Here is a 21662-nt window from a genome sequence, read left to right on the forward strand (position 1 = left end):
TTAGTGTGGAGCTGAGAAGGCCTAACCAGGTGTTTAAAATTCTCAAAGGTATCCAGAAGAACTCTTTCAGTTGCATAAGAAACTAGATACTTGAGGACACTGATAGAAATTACAATGTAAATAGATGTGCATTCAAGATGGCGTCTACTAAAAACTTCATCAAACCAAAGAGCTGTGGGAATCCAAAGCAAACTTCTGAGTCATGTAGTGGAAATGAAAAACTGGGCAACTTCATAAAAGTATCAAGATGAGGAGGAGATTGGGGCAGCTTAGCTATTGGCCAGCCAGGCAAGTCTAATGCACCAAATAGTCTCTTTTTGTCACGTGCTTTATGCTTTGTCTTTTTTCTTTCATATTTTCAGGAGTGAATGTTACATGAAAAAGTTAGAAAAAGATTATGCAGAGATGAAACAAAGGTATTGTGATTTGAAGAACAGCACTACATTTCTGTCTGACCTGAAAAACATGAAGGAGTTACTGGAGAAAAATAAGCATGGGAAACGAGCAAAACCTGTGGTAAGTAGTGGAGTGTTCTGATCAATGTGAGATTCTTATACTTTATTAACTTTTCTGCCGGCGTGTATTAATGTTGGAAGTTCCCCCACCCCGTTGGTTTTCTTCTACTTCTTCACCGACTCTGATTTGGGATATATTTGGGTTAACATTCACATCTCAGCACATAAACTGTGTGTATGTTTTTGCATATTTTTACGACCCTCTGGCTATTTATGAATATATTGATGTGCACTGAATTGAAAATGTTTGTTCTGCTGTATGGAGTCTGCATGTTCTCTGCATGTTTTCAGGTTATCTCATACGTGCTGCAGACTTGTAAAAATTAGACTGAGTGAGGACTCTGAGCAGACTTTGTTACTGATTGGCTGCTGTCAAAGACAGGGGTCCCACCTTGTGATTGATGCTGTCAGGATAGGTTGCAGTAGTGAAATAAATGGGATTGGACGAAGAAAGAATAAATTAAAATAGACTTGTGTTTATTCTGGTAATAAATGACTGATAAACATGTAGTGAATGCTCAAAGCACAGATTAAACATGTTTTTTTCCAATTTGTAGTGATGTGTTTACCCATTTTCAGTTAAGGAGAAATTATAATACGCTGGCAATGTAGCTGAAGGTGAAAGCAGAAGGTGATCAGATGTCCTAGGACTGCAGTGCCTTCTCTATTTCCCAAAGAATGTCCAGATAGGGGAGTGCACAGTTTCAGGCCACTGGCTACATGCTGGTGCCGTGGCTGCTTTCAGACATACCTTCTAGGACAGTGTTACTCAACCTTTTTGGTTAAGCAACACAACTCAATGTATAGGGGCCCCCTTTTGGTGATTCGACTTAGATCATTAACACCTAGGTGTTGGGTAGCTTGCCATGGAATTGAGCAAGATTGTTGGATTAGAGACATACTGTGACCAACTACCATTGGACACCAGTGGGTAATGACCCAGTGGTTGAGAAATACTGTTATAGGACATTACTAGATTAACAGTCCCAGTGCTTTAAGGTTAATCCTAATGATATATGGATGACCTTTGAACTTTGTTCTTTAATAAAATTCATAGGGGAGGAGAGTGAGGGCAGAGCCAAGGACCAAATGATGGAAGGTGGCATTGAAGAGTTACCAAATAGCTGGGCAACTACAGCAGAAGTGGTAAGAGAGACTGCTAAAAGCTGTCAGCTTGGTGTGACATCTGAACAGAGGAAGGAGGACAAAGAAACCTGGTGGTAGAATGGGGAATTACAGGAGAGTATACAGGGGAAGAGGTTGGTGAAGAGAGGCTGGACACTAAGGAGGGAGAAAAGGCCCTGTACCAATTGTCTAGATAGAGGGGCTGAGTTGGGAATGATGAACAGCAAGTTATGTTAATAAAAGACAATGATGGAAACACACTCACAAGCGAGAAGAGTATGCGGAGCAGATGGAAAGAGTACTTTCAGAGGCTGATGAATGAAGAGAATGAGAGAGAGAGAGAGAGAAGATTGGATGATGTGGAGACAGTGAACCAGGAAGTAAACAGCTACGACGAATAGGAAGGCTGTTGGTCCGGGCAACATAACTGTGGAAGTATAGCAGTGTTTAGGAAAGATGGTAGTACAGTTTTTAACCAGATTGTTTAATGCAATTTTAGAAAGCAAGAAAGTGTACTGGTACTAATTTTTAAGAATAAGGGTGATGTGTACGGCTGTAGTATCTAAAAAGGTTTAAAACTGACCAGTAACAGCATGAAGATTTGGGAAAGAGTAATGGGAGCTAGATTAAGAAGGGAGGTGATGATTAGTGAGCAGCAGTATGGTTTCATGCCAAGAAAGAGTACCACAGATGTAATGTTTGCTCTGAGGGTGTTGATGAAGATGTATAGAGAAGTCCAGAAGGAGTTGCATTGCACCTTTGTGGACCTGGAGAAAGCATATGACAAGGTGCCTCGAGAGGAGCTGTGGTATTGTATGAGGAAATCGGGAGTGGCAGAGAAGTACGTAAGATTGGTACAGGATGTATGTACAAGGGGTAACAGCGCGGGTGAGGTGTGTGGTAGGAGTGACGGATGCCTTTAAGGTTGAGGTGGGATTACATCAGGGATCGGCTCTGAGCCTTTTCCAATGGTGATGACAGTTGGACAGAGAGTAGACAGGAGTCTCTGTGGCCTATAAGGTTGACATTGTAGTCTCTAACAAGATTAGAGAGCAGGTTGAAGAGACCTTGGACAGGTGGAGATACAGTGGGATGCAAAAGTTTGGGCAACCTTGTTAATAGTCATTATTTTCCTGCATAAATCGTTGGTTGTTACGATAAAAAATGTCAGTTAAATATATCATATAGGAGACACACACAGTGATATTTCAGAAGTTAAATGAAGTTTATTGGATTTACAGAAACTGTGCAATAATTGTTCAAACAAAATCAGGCAGGTGCATAAATTTGGGCACCACAAAAAAGAAATGAAATCAATATTTAGTAGATCCGCCTTTTGCAGAAATTACAGCCTCTAAACGCTTCCTGTAGGTTCCAATGAGAGTCTGGATTGTGGTTGAAGGTATTTTGGACAATTCCTCTTTACAAAACATCTCTAGTTCATTCAGGTTTGATGGCTTCCGAGCATGGACAGCTCTCTTTAACTCACACCACAGATTTTCAATTATATTCAGGTCTGGGGACTGAGATGGCCATTCCAGAACATTGTACTTGTTCTTCTGCATGAATGCCATAGTGGATTTTGAGCAGTGTTTCGGGTCGTTGTCTTGTTGAAAGATCCAGCCCCGGTGCAGCTTCAGCTTTGTCACTGATTCCTGGACATTGGTCTCCAGAATCTGCTGATACTGAGTGGAATCCATGCGTCCCTCAACTTTGACAAGATTCCCAGTCCCTGCACTGGCCACACAGCCCCACAGCATGATGGAACCACCACCATATTTTACTGTAGGTAGCAGGTGTTTTTCTTGGAATGCTGTGTTCTTTTTCCTCCATGCATAACGCCCCTTGTTATGCCCAAATAACTCAATTTTAGTTTCATCAGTCCACAGCACCTTATTCCAAAATGAAGCTGGCTTTTCCAAATGTGCTTGAGCATACCTCAAGCGGCTCTGTTTGTGCTGTGTGCAGAGAAAAGGCTTCCTCTGCATCACTCTCGCATACAGCATCTCCTTGTGTAAAGTGCGCTGAATGGTTGAACGATGCACAGTGACTCCATCTGCTGCAAGATGATGTTGTAGGTCTTTGGTGCTGGTCTGTGGGTTGACTCTGACTGTTCTCACCATTCGTCGCTTCTGTCTATCCGAAATCTTTCTTGGTGTTCCACTTCGAGCCTTAACTTGAACTGAGCCTGTGGTCTTCCATTTCCTCAATATGTTCCTAACTGTGGAAACAGACAGCTTAAATCTCTGGGACAGCTTTCTGTATCCTTCCCCTAAACCACGATGGTGAACAATCTTTGTCTTCAGGTCATTTGAGAGTTGTTTTGTGACCCCCATGTTGCTACTCTTCAGAGAAAATTAAAGGAGGAGGGAAACTTACAATTGACCCTCTTAAATACTCTTTCTCATTATAGGATTCACCTGTGTATGTAGGTCAGGGGTCACCAAGCTTACCAAGTCAATTTAAGTTCCAATAATTAGTTCTAAAAGTTTTGGAATCAATAAAATGGCAATGGTGCCCAAATTTATGCACCTGCCTGATTTTGTTTGAACAATTATTGCACACTTTCTGTAAATCCAATAAACTTCATTTCACTTTTTAAATATCACTGCGTGCGTCTCCTATATGATATATTTAACATTTTATCGTAAAAACCAACGATTTATACAGGAAAATAATGACTATTAACAAGGTTGCCCAAACTTTTGCATCCCACTGTATGCTCTGGAGAGAAGAGGAATGAAGATCAGTACGAACAAGAAAAAAATACATGTGTGTGAATGAGAGGGAGGTCAGTGGAATGGTGAGGATGCAGGGAGTAGAGTTGGCGAAGGTGGAGGAGTTTAAATACTTGGGATCAACAGTACATAGTAATAGGGATTGTGGAAGAGAGGTGAAAAAGAGAGTACAGGCAGGGTGGAGTGGGTGGAGAAGAGCGTCAGGAGTAATTTGTGACAGATGGATATCAGCAAGAATGAAAGGGAAGGTCTACAGGACGGTAGTGAGACCAGCTATGTTATATGGGTTGGAGATGGTGGCATGGACCAGAAAGCAGGAGACTGAGCTGGAGTTAGAAGAGTTAAAGATGCTAAGATTTGCATTGGGTATGACAAGGATGGATAGGATTAGAAATGAGTACATTAGAGGGTCAACTCAAGTTAGACGGCTGGGAGACAAAGTCAGAGAGGCGAGATTGCATTGGTTTGGACATGTGCAGAGGAGAGATGCTGGGTATATTGGGAGAAGGATGCTAAGGATAGAGCTGCCAGGGAAGAGGAAAAGAAGAAATCCTAAGAGAAGGTTTATGGATGTGGTGAAAGAGGACATGCAGGTGATGGGTGTATCAGAACAAGATGCAGAGGACAGAAAGAAGATGATCCACTGTAGTGATCCTTAATGGGAGCAGCTGAAAGAAGAAAAAAAAGAAAATTCATACATTTCATCTCCTGAGCACTGACTCTCACTGTACCACACACATTTGGTTGGACGCTGGTGTGTAGCTTTCATTGATAGCATGTGTGGTCACAAAAAAAAAATCTCAATGGAAAAAATTTTGCTTCAAACCAAAATGTTACTGCCTAAATCCCACTGTTTGTAGCATCTTTGCATACCTGTGCAAAATCCCAAAAATGCCTCCTATGGCCGCCTCCTGTACAGTTCCTATAAAAAATATTCATCTCTTCAGTAGGACTGTTGTAAAGTAATAAAATAAGATAAATGAACTCTTTGGTAGCTAAGAAGGATCATTTCTTTGGAATAACCTGTTTATCTAGTAAACTGCCTTTGGCCTTGGGTGTTACCTGTGGGACAGTAATACAGTTAACCCTCTGATGCAAGGACGCTGTCTGTTACAATGTGAAAGTCTTTTACAACTATAGGAGTGTGCCAGAAATATAATTGGAACTCATTGATGTACATGTGTAGATAACAACCTGTTTATCTACTCAAACTGCTTCTGTTTGTATAAAATTCTCTCTTTTGGAAAAGAAGTTTTGAGCCGGAGCACAGTCCTGTCCGCTCAAGGAATATTCTGAATTAAATATAAACTTGGTCCCAGTAGCCACTGTAATCTCTTCCTTTAAATAATCTGAAATATCTTTGATTTACTAGGATTCAGAAACTCTTTGCAAATTTTTCACATTTATTACTATGCAATATTGAATCACAGCACATTATGTTGTGTTTTACATTTGTAGTTAATTTTGGTCACTGTGTAGAGATCGATTTTCACATAAACATTAGCGATTTATTTTGATCAGTGTCAGTAATGCCAAACTAAATCCACTGTAATTAGACAGAGAGAGAGAGAGAGAGATACTTTATTAATCCCTAAAGGAAATTCACATACTTCAGCAGCAGCAGCATACTGATAAAAAAAAAAAAACAATATTAAAGAGTGATAAAAATGCAGGTAAAACTGACAGCAACTTTGTATAATGTTAGCATTTACCCAAGGGGTGGAATTGAAGAGTCGCATAGTGTGGGGGAGGAACGATCTCCCAAGTCTGTCAGTGGAGCAGGACAGTGACAGCAGTCTGTCGCTGAAGCTGCTCCTCTGTCTGGAGATGATCCTGTTCAGTGGATTCTCCATGATTGACAAGAGCCTGCTCAGCGCCCGTCGCTCTACCACAGATGTCAAACTGTCCAGCTCTGTGCCTACAATAGAGCCTGCCTTCCTCACCAGTTTGTCCAGGCGTGAGGCGTCCTTCTTTATGCTGCTTCCCCAGCACACCACCGTGTAGAAGAGGGCACTCGCCACAACCGTCTGACAGAACATCTGCAGTATCTTATGGCAGATGCTGAAGGATGCCAGTCTTCTAAGGAAGTATAGTCGGTTCTGTCCTTTCTTGCACAGAGCATCAGTATTGGTAGTCCAGTCCAATTTATCATCCAGCTGCACTCCCAGGTATTTATAGGTCTGTATCCTCTGCACACAGTCACCTCTGATGATCACGGGGTCCAGGAGGGGCCTGGGCATCCTAAAATCTGCCACCAGCTCCTTGGTTTTGCTAGTCCCCTGTGGAGCTTCTGTGTTGCTGACCATAATGTCAGACCTGCAGTTCCCGAGACGCACATACTGAAGTCTGTCTGTAAGACAGTCCACGATCTATGCCACCAGGTATGATTTTTTTTTTTATTAATAAAAGCCACCTTGACGTGCACCTCAACAGCCAACATCTATCCCTTAGTTCCACTTTCAAGGCTTTATTATGGATCATTTGTTGAAATCTGTAACTTTTGAAAAGTAAACCCAACAAGATCTGAATACGGTCTTGTAATGCAGACTTTCTTTCAAGGTAGGCAGGGTTGAGCACCTCATAAGCAAGAGATTAAAACCGAGACAGTGCATGCCATCCAAACCTGAGAAATGGAGACCTTTGGGTGAAACCAACATAAAAGTGGCAGCATGTTGGCTCATATAGTAGCAGTATGAGCATAACATGCACCGTAGGCAAGGCATAACTAACAGCAAGAGTAGTACAGACACTGAATTTAAGGAGCTGTTCAGGCTAACTCAATATTTGACTCTGTATGCTAACTTGTTGTTCTTTGTACCTTGGGTTGTTAAAATATTTTTCACAAGAAAACCTGTAGAAAAAGGTATTTTACAATTGTAATGTGGCATTTATAGAAATAAATGGCTGTTGCCCATAGGTGGTTCTCCAGATCTTTGACAAAGTGGCCCTCAGCCCAAAACACTATGAGAACCAATAGCATCTGTTGCTGCTAAGAACGTACTGGACAAGATGTGTTGTCATGTGATAGTTTAGTACACCAGATTAGCTGCTGACTGAACACTGTTTTGAATTTGTATTTTGCAGTATGGCCTCACAAGTCTTCCAGCATTGCTCCTTGAAGCTGAAGGAATTATGGGAGCCGAAACGAAGCTTCATAATATTAACAAGAAACTCGAAAAGTCAATTATTCTGGACTCCTGTGCAAAGTAGCCTTGAGGTTCGTCATTGTGGTGTGCCTTTCTTTGGGAAATTTCACAGCAGTTATGGAAATAACATTTAAATAAATAATATATACATATATATATATATAAAAAAAGCAGTAATGTGGGGCCCTTCCACAGTATTTTCCAGTTCAAAGAAAGTTTAAAAAAAGGAAAAAACAAATTGGCAAAAATGCCTGTTCATCAGAACCCCTCAACATCTACCATTGCTGTCTGACTTCATAACATAAACAACGTGAGACATGCAAACAGGCACTGGCACATTTTGCTGTAAAATATTGTAAATATTTGTTATGAATTTTATTTGTTGTTATTAGTAGAAAATTCAAAGTTTTTTCTAGAACTTACTGAAGTAAAAAGTTTTTCTGGTTTTTAAAACAAAAAAGTGCCGAACAGTCAAATATTTTAGCTGTAAGAATGATACTCAGTGAAAAGTCAAGTTTAAAGTTTCTACTTTGGCAAGAAAACTAAAAATGATATTAATGCTTATTGAGTCAAACAACTAACTTTTGTCACATCCCATAAATTAGTTCTGTCTTTTTTTATATTCTTTGTCCTGTTAATAAAAGTTAAATGTTAATAAAGTGCATAATATATTCACTTTCTATGTTTTCTAGACCAGTCTGTAAGTATTGCCAACAAATGAATACTCTTACAAAGCATCTTTTATGAAGAAGTGACCTGCTGTTAGTGTGGTCTTGAAGAAGGAAGCGGTCTCTCTGAGCACATCAAGTCATCAATGTCTCGTGTTCATTTAGAGCTTCCAGTAAAAGCTCATCAGGAATTTCTGCATACTTTCTTCTTTTTTCACTTTGCTTGCTTTCTTCCTCTACATCTTCCAAAACCTTCAAATACAATTCATCATCAGCACCGTCATCCCATTCTAACTGGGGTGTTTGTTTGAACTCCTCGTGGCTCGCTGTATTGGGGCTCAGTTCAATATTCCCAGCTCTGTCCATTGTATACTGAATATCTTCAGGGTCCTATCCACCAAAAAAACACACACTTTTAAACTGTGGAAAGTACAAATCAATGGAGCAAAATCCACTTTAGGTATGCAGAACTGCTGTTTGCCCATCGGCATGAAATACCCACAGTAAATGGGTCGAAAACAATTCACATTATAGAGACGGGCACGTTGCAGGTAGATTATGAAAGAACTGTTAAATTTCATTTTGCTGTCATCAGAGTGTCAACGTTCACATTTACAGACTATGCAGCAACCACCATGGCCAGCCATTTCAGTGTACCTGGGCAGCCACCATTTGTGTACCAACAAATTTCTAAATTAGAAGCCTGTTGTTATCTTGTTAATAAAACCCATTATTTAACTATATGCCCTCTTAGTTCCCTCATTCTGCCACAGTAGACATTTCCAAAACTGTTGAGTTTCTTTCTTTTCATATACTCATACTCAGGCATAGTCATTCATATACTTTGTGAATTTGAGCAGATCGCTCATTTTTAGACCATTTTTTTTTCTTTTCAAACATAATAGACACACATGCTCAAATGGCATGAAGTTAGCTGCTCATCTTTTGGTCTGCTTTGCATATCATTACTGTTTGACTGCAGTTACAGGGAAAAAAAACATTAAGAGTTGTGAACCTTAAAATCAATTACAATGAAGACAAAGCAGGAGGTTTTATTGATATCAGTTTACTGTACACACCATCACACCAGCCTGCCATAAATGAATGATCGTAAAACATGCAGTACACTACAGTATAAAATACCAGCTCATCCGATGCCATGGTAGTGGAGACATAAAAGGCATGCAAGGAAGTGTCATGAGAAAAAGAAAATCAGAGCTGAAAGTGCAAGAACTCACCTCAGTCAGCAGGAAGCTCAGACAAATATCTGGTGGTAGAGGGCAGGCTGAAAATGCACATTGGCAGAGTTAGCCAGCAAGTCAACATCACCAATGGTTTTTTTTACAACTGCATTCAAGACAAAATGCTACACACTAACCTTTGGACTTATAGTTGTCTGCTTTGCACACAGGATCGTGGCATTTCTGATACCAAACTTCATTTCGCAGATCTACCAAAATCCTAAAAAGGAATAAATAACAGATGTTACCATTGCTTTTGAATATGTTGAAATGGTGTATTTTCTAGAGATGTTCTCAGCACAGTGTAATCCAAGCACTCCACTTAATGTCGTGTATACTTTATTACAGCCTAGTGCTAACATTGCCATCAGTATCTTACAGTATGGATTTCTGAAACAGTTTTAATTCTGCAGGAGGCCTTTACGATATTAGTTTTCAAATGAGCCTAATTCAGGTACCCTTCTCGACAGAGTGAGTGCAAGATAGAAGTTTTAACAAAGGCAGTTGTAGTCACTGCAACATGTTGATTAGCACATACACATAACAATTTCATTGTACTCTACCCAGGACAATAATCGCCTCTTAAACCTTAAGTGTGGATGAAGTGCTAGGTTATGGCATACATCTGGCCAATTTATAATCCTACTTTGACCTAATCTGAACATGTCTGTGATTGTGGGAGGAAAATCAAAATATCAGGGTAAAAAGCTCAGATATATAAGGGCAGAGAGTGAAGGCAATGATCAAACTTGAACTAGGACTCCATTTTCCGTAGCTCTGATTTAGCAGCACTTACCACTGAGTCAAAAAAAAAACCAAAAAAACAAACAAATCCAGAAATACAATAAGTGCAAATATAAGTGACCTTTGCTCACTCAACAAATAACGCAAGTAAAACAAAATGTGCCAAAAGGGTGTCTGTTATCTAATCTTAGATTCTGGCTGAACATATGGAAAAAAAAACAAAACAAAAAACAGTGTCAAAAGTTTGCAATGATAGAGTAAATCATTAAGTGGGTAAAAACTTGTCATCACTCATGTGCAGTGCTGTGGTGTTTTTTCATATTTTTGCCATTTTGGTGAGCATACTGATTCAGCAGTTTTGTTGGTAGGATGGCCAGGAGCACACGGTCAAATTTCCTTCATGCTGGTGACACTGCAATGTGACAACTGTGACAGACATCTTATGCTTTGGAGTTCCAGGCCTTCCTTTCTTTTCAACACTTAATGGATTTGATTAATCAAACAGGCCAATTACAGATGAATAAAGATCAGTTTCACATCACTTATACGATTACAGACTCTGTTATAATGGAGTGCAAACAGTTTCCATGTCACTAACCCTTTGGTTCCTGTTTTGCATTTGGCCATTTCTTTTAAGAGGATTTGCTTTACTATTTAACTTCCTTCAAAAATGTTTCTTCTAATCTCTTCCTTTTTAAGCAGCATGACATTCGTGTTGCTGGTTCACAGAGACCAGCCCTGCCATTACCCATGTGACTTTGCAACGTCCCAGTATGTCTGTGAGTGTGTGTTTCAAGCAACTTAGTCTGATTGGCCGACTAAACTGGCATGCAATAAGTGGACACTATGATGGACTACTTTCTTGCCACTGCTCCTCAGATGGGCTGTAGCTGTTGGTGTGTCAGGACAAGAACTGAAGGATGAAAGGATGGATTTCAGTGCTTGAAATAGCCAGCAGATGGAGAGGTTTGTTCAAAAGTAAAGCAGAGTTGCATTCATCCCCGCTAAAGCCCCTAAAACATTACAAGCACAAGCTGATGCATAAAACAGGCAGCAGTCCAACTCCTTTTCAAGTGGGTGAGTCTCCTAGATTTCGGGGAGAGCTTCATCACTTGGGGAGAGGCAGGTTTTGGGTGCTAAAGAGCCACTGGACAAGTTATTTGACCTTTTTCTTTCAACCGTTTGATTTTTTTTTTTTTTGGCAGCTTTGAACCATGTGCATTTTATGAGTCCTTGCCTATAATTACTAGGCATAAACGTTTTCAATAAATCATTGAATTCATCCTGTTTGTTGGATGTGACTATTTTGTTTTAATGGATTGTTATATTTTTATTTTTTGGGTTGTTTATTTCACAAATTTTTTTTTTGTGGATTTTGTCCTTTATCTCACCCACAAATACTGGTTCATGATTTTTCTTGCAATAAATATTGGTGACGTTTATTTCAAGAGACTTTGTACTTTATCTGGGTTTTGGGGTACCTTGAGCGGTGTCCGGCTATGAACTACTAGCAGACACTGACTGAAGACAGTGTATCGTGACAATACGAGAGATGAGAAAGGAACCAAACACAAAGAGCATCACTTTTTAAAAGCGGAACAGGCCAGATTTATCTACTCAAGCATGCAAATGGCATGAAACCAGTAGAGGAAGACAAAAAGAACTAAGACACAATTGATTGAGGCAACAGAGGGAGAGATTAAACAGATTCTGGAGCTCTAGAAGCACCTCTATGGCTGCAAATTAGAATGTGGCAACTCAAACACTGATCGCGTAGTTAAGTCAGACTGGATAGACGAGAATGGAGAAACCTAAATTATGGTAACGTTTAGGCTGCATGGAGACAATAACAGCTTTGACAAAGTTAGGAACTGAGAATGGCAGAGTACATAACTAGGAAGGAATGGAGGATAAGGAGAAAAAGAACACATGACATACACTGGATACCCCCCTTCACATTTGACTTACGGTTATGTCAGGGTGATCCTATACCCACCACACATACAACCATGTTTGCCTATCACAAATTACGCCAGATTTAGTGAGGTCCCACAAAAACTTTACATTTAAAAAAACAACAGATTCTGTATTCTGTGCATTATATTTTTGTGTTCGATGATTTTATCTCCGTTCGTGTTAGTAATACCGAAATTGCGTTGCGCACTTCTTGCTTGTGAATTTGTTGAGCTAAAAGCTTATTAGCTTTCTCTCCATGTTCATAGTAATGATGTCTGGATTTATAAATTAGATGTTCAGTTTCTTTAGTTGTCAAGAGGTTTAATTCTGAATGTAGAGCCTGCCTCCTCTTATGTAGAGTCTCGCTTGGTAGTCTGGCATGTTCTTCATCTATTTTAGTAATTTCACTTTTTATCTCTGCTACTTTCTTCACTTCGGATTTATTTCTGTGGGAAAGATATGAGATAATCTGTCCTCTTAAGAAGGCCTTAAGAGTTTCCCAGAGTATTCCTGCAGAGATCTCAGGGGATGTATTTGTCTCTAGAAAGAATTCAATTTGTTTGGATATAAATTCAGTACAATTCTCGTCAGCTAATAGAAGCGGGTTGAGGCGCCATCTGCGGGGTGAGTGTATGGGGCTTAGTAATTTCAGCTCCAAGATCATCGGAGCATGGTCTGAAATAACAATAGCATCGTATTTACAAGATTTAATCTTAGGCAAGAAGTTATTATCTATAAAGAAGTAATCAATCCTTGAGTAGCAATGATGTACTGGTGAGTAGAAAGAATATGTTCTTGAATTTGGGTTTAAAAACCTCCAGGGATCTGATAAGTTGTGATCTGTTATAAACTTTGTAATTATCTTTGCAGTGTTAGATGCCATTCCCCCTGTCGAGGAAGTCCTATCTAAAAGTGGATTTAAAACACAATTAAAGTCCCCAGATTCTGTGTTCTGTCATTTCCTGCTCCACAAGATTGCATTTCAAGGACTCCAAGGTGTCACTTTCAGTGACCCTACTTGCTAACTTGTTCCTTGTATCTAGTTTTGCATTATGAAATATTTCTGTGGGTAGACCAGGGGCACAGAAGGTAGTGCTGTTGTCTCAAGGATCCAAGACCTCGAGTTTGAAATCCTGCACCCATGTGCACTTTGCCATGTTTTCTCTGTGTTGGTGTGGGTTATCCACAAATTGATCAGAGCAGTGGCTCTCAATCTCGAGTATGTGAGGAGTTAATGTGGTGGTACATTCAGGAGTGGCAAATGTGAGTGAAGGTAGAGAGGGAGAGACGAAAGATGTCACAGTAGCAGCTACATCACAAGAAGCATATGCAGCTTGCTGTGTTCTGAAGGGAAACAAAAAAGCTTCCATTCTGAAAATTTGTATCTGTTTATGGAATTGGTTCATAAATAAATGAATACCTGATTCATTCTTAGTTTGAGAGTGTAATGAAGTGAGCTATCTGCTGTCACCTGCAGTCATTTTAACTGTTGAGCATTTGATGACCAAATGAATCGCCTTTTAATACAGCACTATACACAGTCCTGGTAACTAAACAAAGGCTTCACTTTTATACTTTGACTGTGATAAACACAGACCCAGCATCTATTTTATACCCAGCTTTACCAGTTCAGGATAACTGGGAGTGAAGCCTGTCCCTGCTGTATTAAGTGTGAGGCAGACACTGTTGGATGGGAGGCCCTCGTAAAAACATTCTTGTTGTTGAGAGACTCACATCATCTGCTCTTCTTTAAAATTAGAAGCCAGTCAGCGTTTGCAAATCATTTGGTAGACAATCTTGAGTTCTCCTAAACTAACAATCTGTTCCATCTTAATGTTTTCAAATATCCAGTAAAAGTTTGCCATACTGATATTCCAAAGGAGATGTGCCAGTGGAAGTAGAGCAGCGTATATTTCTCGAAAGTTCAACAAACAGAAGCTGCCATAGCTTTGTTGCTTTTTCTGAGTCCTCCTTAATGGTGGACTCGCATTCCACCTGCTCACAGTGAGCTTTTAAAAGCATCGACCATTACTAAAGTATGCATGATACAGTTTCATTACGACTGTCTGTGCTGAACCTTCAGAAAGCATTTCTTCTAAGTATTCTGACAGCATTATTAGAATTAATGTTTGAACCTTGTAATAATGTGTATATTTATGTTTTTGCATATTTATTTTTTCTCTTAAAGTAGCACAGACAAATCAAAAATTGTTATGTGGTTCTACATGACTTAATTGGTTAAAGTACAGATACGCGATTGATTCCTCTTTAATTGACACATTTTAATTTATCTGTAATTATTAGTCTTCTGTAATATTATATGAAGCTCATTTGTTTTTATGTATATTTTCACAGTTTCACACTATTGGTGATTTAATATGGAGAGAGACATTCAAGTAAATTTTGCTCATTTTGCTTTAGCGCTTGCTTCTTCATGTCACCTTGTTTAGCCATCCGTTGAGCTTTGCAAACTATGCAGTAGCAGGGGCAGAGTAGAAGTTTGTCAATCCTATCAGACCTATAAGAAGAATTTGGAATGCCGCAAATATTTTTCTAAATCATTTTCTGTCCATTAGCTACAGGATGATAACCTGATGTAAGGTTTAACTGCATGCAGACTCAAGAACAGTTTTTTCCCAAAAGCCATAACCATTCTAAACTCACACATGCACTGACTACACAGTCTAACCCCCCAACCCCTGGACTTCCTTCTGTCTATCAATTGTGCAACATCCAATATCTAAATGGTATTGATAATAACTGTGCAATATCATTACTCTCAGGGTCCAACATCCACTACTCACTGCACATGATCATCATTATTGTGAAATATTTAAATAATGTGCAATAACCCAATAGTGCAATAGTTATTTATTCTTTCTAGTATTTAAATAATGTGCAATAACTCGGTTTAGTTATTATTCTTTCCATTTGTATATAGCATCACAGAACTTTTTTTTGCGACTTTTTGTACCATTTGTTGTGTTCTTCATATATGTCTGCACTGAAGGAGCTGCTTTTAACCTCATTGTACATGTGTATAGTGACAATAAAAGGCATTCTATTCTAATTTTGCACAGAAATAACACCACAAATGGGTAAATAAATTATGGACTGCAATCCAGTACAGCAGATCATGGAATACCACACAGGCAGATGAATTCCTTGACAAAAGCATAAACTCTTCTTTGGAAAAGGGAATTGTTTTTTAGAGACAGAAAATGATCCACAATGACCAAGGTAATATAACAAGACAAAGGCAAATCCGCTGAGATTTCCTTCCATGGTGTGGTTAGAGGTGGCTAATTTGTAGCAAACTGAAAGGGCAATAACAAAAGAAATTCACAACACCAAGATCTAGAAATGTCCTTCATAATTGATTATGTCATATCCAGAAACTAGACTTGACAGAAAATCATCAACCCGTTTCAATTTGCATGTCAAGACTGAAAAGGTCATAACACATGTCATTTACGGTGGCACAATGGTAAGGGCTACTGTCCCACAGATCCGGTATCCTGGTTAAGTCTGCACATTCTCCCGTATCTGTGTGGGACTCTGAAAGACGTGGGTGTTGGGTTAAATGGGCCTTTTGTGAGTGTGGATGGTCCTTCTAATGGACTGGTTCAACATTAAGCCCTCTGCTGCCAGAACAAGCTCCGGCCCTCCGTGACCCCAAATTAGATTAAGCAGGTCTGAGAAGGTTATATCACTCACATTATATTGTTGCTTTTGTGGGGTCTCTGTATATTCTGACACCAGCGATATTTTGAAATGTCATAAACTAGAAGTTCCTCCAAGCAGAAGTAATTCCATCTTCGTATGCCTAAGGAAGAGAAAACGAAACAAAAGTGATATTTCTGTGTTATACCTGATAATCCTAAAACCGGGCGACATTTAAATGAAAATATCCTACCTCCTTGAACACCATGTCCATTTACCAAAGAGAGGATGAAGTTATCAACTTCTGGATAGGGCGAGTTCACATTCTGCCCAGCAACATCTTAAACCATTAAAACAATGATGTTACTTTCTTAAAATGTACGAGTGCTTTATTATTCACTTGCTATATGCTTAAGTGCAAAGGTGGAATATTGCAAACTCTCTTTTTAAAGAAACATTTAATTTTAAAAATTAGTTGAGATCAAATTAATATTCACTTGTAAGCACTGGGAATTTAAAACAATATTAAAAACGGTTGGCAATGTTCCCACTTGTTTTATGTTTGGAAGCTAAATATACATCATTCCCCCTGTTCAGCACCTTTAAGCTATAATCCTGTAGCCAGACATCAACTCTCATGCAGGATCTTTTTCAAAAATAACAAATTAAGTGCGCCATCTAGAATTTGCATAATCTCCGCAATGACTGTGGAGAGCTGATCTGAGTCATTGCTCACATTCATTACAATACTGCATACACCCTGCAGTAGCCAATAACTATAAAATAGAAAATGAACATTCGCTCTTCTAGTTGTAAATAGCTCTTAGTATTTTTGCATTTGTTAAAAGGACTACTAATTCAGTATACTGCTGCCGTCCCCAGAGTTCTGCCAGATAACAAAAAGGCAGGCAACAAAGGATTATGGACCAGAGAATGAACGTCAAGCATCAGAGCGTTATCACTGAGTCGTTACCAAGAGAATAACCCAAACGCTAACCAAAAACCTGAGTCAGAAAGCATTTTGCAGAAATTCAAAGCCAAAAGGTCAAAGCAACACTAGCAACGTCAAGAGAATTGTTTGTATCCTAATATCTTTGGACATCTTGCCTACAGTGTATTTGATGGGGCAGCACCTATCACATACATACCTACCTATAATAAGTGCTGGCCCACATAAATATATACAAGTCCTGCACTCGTTCTTGACCGTCTGCATGGCATCACATCCCAATCGAGACTCTTTTTCGTAAGTGTCTACAATGAAATCCATGTCTGTATACTGACACAGTTGTTATTTTACGCTGGCCAGATTCAAGTTATTTAATTTCACTTGCACTTTCATTTGCAAAAAATAAATCTTTAGTATTTGGATACCTGCCGTGAAGCATGATGGAGTTTCAGATCCACACAAATATTTCGATTTTTCAATTGTGTTCTCTTCAAAAGTCAGAATTCGTAACCTGTCTGTAAACCTAAAAAATATTAAAACACATTTAAAATCACTGTATCGAATAAAAAATAAATATCAACTACTGCTACTTGTATTTTTAAAAAGTGTTAATCAAACATAACACTGGCCACAAAGCATCTTAAAAACAAACGAAAAATAATGTTTGGGTGGTGTCCGAAATTTATAGAAGTAGCTGTGTAATAACCATAAGCTGTACCACAGGCCTGGCAGTACATGTAGACACACGTTTACTCCTTAATCTAATGTGTCTTTATAACATTTTTTACAAACATACACAATTCTTTTGCTGAGCTAAGTATTTTAATCTTATCTTTTTAAAACCATAAACATATATAACCAAATGCTTTGGCCAGAAAGACGCCTTTTCAAAACAAAGTTCATCATTTTTTCATACAGCTGGAAGAAAACAAAACAATAGGTCAGACTTTTTATGTTTGTCATATAATATAATCTGCTCAGTCTTGTAAGACTGTGTAGTGGAGCAATGGCTTGTGTGGTTGCTTCATAGCTCTAGGGAAGTTGGAGAAGAGTTTGCTTACATCTTGCCTGAAGAAGGGGCCTGAAATGCCTCAAAAGCTTGCATACTGTAATCTTAGGTGTCATTTTGCTTGACTTCTTATCACATTTTTTTCCTATACAGGCAGTCCCCGGGTAACATACAAGATAGGGATTGTAGGTTTGTACTTAATTTGAATTTGTATGTAAGTCGGAACAGGTACATTATTTTAATAGATGCTATTTTTGACCGACTGTAACCAAGTGCTCTGCCAATGAATGATGGAGTTTCACCCCTCTCTGACCTTTTTATTATTTCTACTTTATTTTCAATGGTGATGATTTTTCTCTTCTTTACTGTATCACCAGCATCTGCATTAGATTTGTGTTTCAGAGACATTCTTGAAGGGTGAAGACAAAAGGTTAAGATGAGCTCCTGTGCACAGCACTGTACACGCTATCACAGCAGGAAGGCACCCGTCGTCAACACGTCTAATTTACTGACAAGAGACAACTTCCTGCTATGTGCGTAACACTACAAACAAGCTTGCTATTGAGAATGACTGGGGTGGCGAGGGGTGGTTCACCACCTGCCCACCACACAGTCACCTCCATTACAGTACGCTGCCTGCAGTGTCTGCCCACCGAAAAACGAACACGGTGCAGCCAAAGGCGGGGAGTGAATCGCCCACAACTGCCCCCATTCAACAGGCTGCCACCAAATGCACACTACAATACTACTCCCTGCCGCCCCGTTCACCCTCAGTGGCCTCCGTTCAGCCACAACCGGGTCACTGCTTGCAGCATTACCAGCCGCCCACTGAAAACATTTCGGGGGGTGCTGTGTGTTGTGGGCGGGCAACTCCTTCCACTGCTCCATCCAGCCTGCGTCCAGTCAGGAGCAGTAGCTGCGGTGATATGTTGGGCAGACATTGAACCGCCCCATTAAGCCTCATGTCCTGCACACGAGTGATAGCTGTGGCCCCAGTAACTATGGACCACGGGGTCACTGCTCGCTTGCCGCTGGGAGCTGCCCAAGGGACACTACACTGCGCAAGCTGCGAAATCGAACCCCTCCAGCCACTACTTGCAGCGTCCTCCGATCAAAGATGACGGAGCGGCAGTTACTGAGGCGCATGCGTCACAGCTGCGGCCTCGTTCGTAAGTCGTAGGTCGGATGTCCGTAACCTGGGGACTACCTGTATTCATGTGGCTTTTCTTTCGGTACTCTGGTTTCTTTCAACATGCCAAAGGCAGGCAGTTTAGACAGATTGCCAAATCTAAGGGTGTATGCACACTGGCAGTTCGCTCCATGCCTGAGCACGTGTGTCCGCATGTAATTCCGCAAAGTCTACTTCATTTGACTAATTTGATTGCTGTTGGGCCAAACATACCATGCCCAGGCCTGCCTGGAAGAGGTTGTGACCGCTAAATGTGCCAGAGCATGAAAAACAGACATGATGTCAAATGATGGAAGAAGTCAGATATTGAATGAAATGACAATTGCACTCTCTTTTGAGTTAACCACAGGTTTTTATTCTCACCTTACACAAGAATGTGAATTGTAGTTGGCAGGAAAAGCTGCAAATTCCTCCCTTTACATAATTTGTCACCATAAAAATCTTCTCATACGTGCACCACGATTAACAGCAAAATGCTACGCTGCACCCTCAGTAAATCTGCAAGAGGGTAAAGTTATCCTGCCACACACAACTCCAAAACATTGTAACATGCATGATGTCACTTTGTGCTCAGATCTTGTTTTGGCTTTACACAAAGTCGCATGGTCATGACGACAGTGTGCCCGGGCCCAGGACGTTACGAGCAACATGAGTGCAGGTCAGCTGGGTAGTAAATAGGGGGGACAAACACACTTGGGCACAGTACAGAACAAACATCCCTACTGTGAGTACATCCTTAGTTCACTCTGTACAATTGTGATATATGATAGGCTGGCATCCCACTTAGACCTGTTCCCCGCCTTGTGCTGCTGGGATAGATTTCAATCTCTCCATGACAATAAATGGGATTGAGTGGGTTAAAAAATTAATACTGAAAGTATCTTAAACATAATATAATGTTCCCATGTCTGCTTAATTCAGGGTTGCAGAGAGACAGTGCAGATGCAAGGCAGGTCCCACTCATTCATATACCTACAAGAACACTCACACAAGACGCAGGTTCAAGTCAATTAACCTGCTGTTCACATCTGTAGGGCTGCATGAGAAAAACTGACCACCTGGAGAAAGACCTACTGACATAGGCAGAAAAATTCAGACTCTGCAATGATGACAACTGCATGCGTTGTGCCAACCCAAGATGCTGGATCTGAGAAATGGCAAGTGCATACTTTGAGCCACCGTGAGCTCATTTCGACAGTTCATACACTAAAACTGGAATTCACAAGTATCTTGATATTTAAATACATTATTTTTGTAATATTCTTTTCAGGAAATTACAAACAATAAATTTAACCAAAAAAGTTACACCGACTCTTTAGTATGAGATTTGATTTTTCCTACATGGGAATTCTGTAAAACAGGCCTCTCCACCGCCCTGCTTCCAAACAATACTTTTTTTTTTTTATTTGTTTGCTTCTGTAACTCAAACATGTAAATCTGCACAAACTTTGATACAGCCATTTGGTTGTGTAAAACAAAGAATACTGCTCTCAAACTGCTGCAGATTATCTCTTAATATAATTTGTGTTTTTCTATTTATCATTTGTCCATCATGACTTATTGCTCACCATTGTATCATGTGCAGCATGCGGAGAGATGCTGGTGTTTGTTTTTGCCTACAGAAAACTTGAGGCCCAAGGAAATAAGAGACCAGACTCTAAATCACATATAATTAGTTCATATTCAGTGTGCGACTTTACACTCCAACTCGACAGCCACAAATTCTGCACGTTATGAACTCTAAACTATGGTGCTTCATTTTTGGCACACTTTTTCCATCACTACAATGCTTTTGTATTTTTTATGACATTTAATATAAAAACAATCAAATAAAGGTTATGGCAAATGTTTCCAACTAAATATGTACTATCTACACACTCAAGATATCATTTCATCTGAAAAAGAGCAGTAGTAAAACACTGAGCACAATATATTGTTTTGAGGTCTTTGAATACTGCAATGAGATAGAAAGATAGATAGATAGATAGATAGATAGATAGATACTTTATTAATACTAGCTTTCTTTAAGATGGTATCTATCTGTATGCTTTGTTTCCTTTCATATCTACATTTTAGTGGTGCACAGGTTATGCTAGTTTTAAATGACTATATTTGTTTTTTGAAAATAGCATCAAATATAAAGATGGTGTAACACACAATTGTACATTCAGGCATCCAACACCATCTGATGCTGACCATCATCTTATCATGCCAGCGGTCCTGCTATGCAGTTCTGCTGCTTTAGCTTTCAGCCACCTACTCTGATTATTAACCCTGTGAGATTCAAACAGTCAAAGCATTCACACCTAAAATTTCTCTTTTGCACTTTAAATCTGGTATTCCTGATTTTTTACCTACCTACTAATGAAGTACTAACTAAAGACTAAAGCCTAATCTGATCTTTGTTTTTTTCAACAATTTCTTTCACTGATGAATTAATTTAATGCTTATGTACCTGTTTTGACTGGAATAACAGACTGCCTGCAGCGCCATATGAATCACCTTTCTATGGGTCTGGATGGAATTTCAGAGTGCATTTCATAAACCTTTATCAACAAGTTAGCTGCTGTTTTCATTGTCATCGTTAATATCTCAATGAGAGAATCTTTGTTCTAAAAAACTACAATTATTCCTGTTCCAAAGAAAACAAAAATGGACCGTCCCAGTGACTACAGACCATTAACAATCACTCGGATTGTAATAAATGCTTTAAGGGACT

At 39.5% G+C, this 21662-nt stretch overlaps 2 protein-coding genes across 5 annotated transcripts in view; one reads left to right on the forward strand and one right to left on the reverse strand.

The window, feature by feature from the left end:
* The window catches only part of cenpu (centromere protein U), a 110609-nt gene extending 102296 nt beyond the window's left edge, over nucleotides 1–8313 (forward strand). For 2 of the 3 annotated variants that reach the window (XM_039751012.1, XM_039751014.1), the window contains exons 16-17: nucleotides 363–516; nucleotides 7463–7682. In XM_039751012.1, coding sequence (XP_039606946.1) covers nucleotides 363–516; nucleotides 7463–7588 — 280 coding nt within the window. In that variant the 3' untranslated portion in view covers nucleotides 7589–7682. Of the gene's footprint in view, nucleotides 1–362; nucleotides 517–7462; nucleotides 7683–8216 lie in introns of those variants that run through there. The other variant, XM_039751013.1, reaches the window with a different exon arrangement.
* primpol (primase and polymerase (DNA-directed)) overlaps nucleotides 8308–21662 on the reverse strand; it is a 61984-nt gene continuing 48629 nt past the window's right edge. For both annotated transcript variants that reach the window (XM_039751017.1, XM_039751016.1), the window contains exons 8-13: nucleotides 17171–17268; nucleotides 16050–16136; nucleotides 15851–15959; nucleotides 9571–9653; nucleotides 9431–9477; nucleotides 8308–8582 (exon numbers count right to left, since the gene is read on the reverse strand). In XM_039751017.1, the coding sequence (XP_039606951.1) occupies nucleotides 8328–8582; nucleotides 9431–9477; nucleotides 9571–9653; nucleotides 15851–15959; nucleotides 16050–16136; nucleotides 17171–17268 (679 nt within the window). In that variant the 3' untranslated portion in view covers nucleotides 8308–8327. The remainder of the gene's footprint in view (nucleotides 8583–9430; nucleotides 9478–9570; nucleotides 9654–15850; nucleotides 15960–16049; nucleotides 16137–17170; nucleotides 17269–21662) is intronic.

The sequence above is a fragment of the Polypterus senegalus genome, chromosome 4 (assembly GCF_016835505.1).
Source record: "Polypterus senegalus isolate Bchr_013 chromosome 4, ASM1683550v1, whole genome shotgun sequence".
In the NCBI taxonomy this organism is placed as follows: Eukaryota; Metazoa; Chordata; class Cladistia; order Polypteriformes; family Polypteridae; genus Polypterus; species Polypterus senegalus.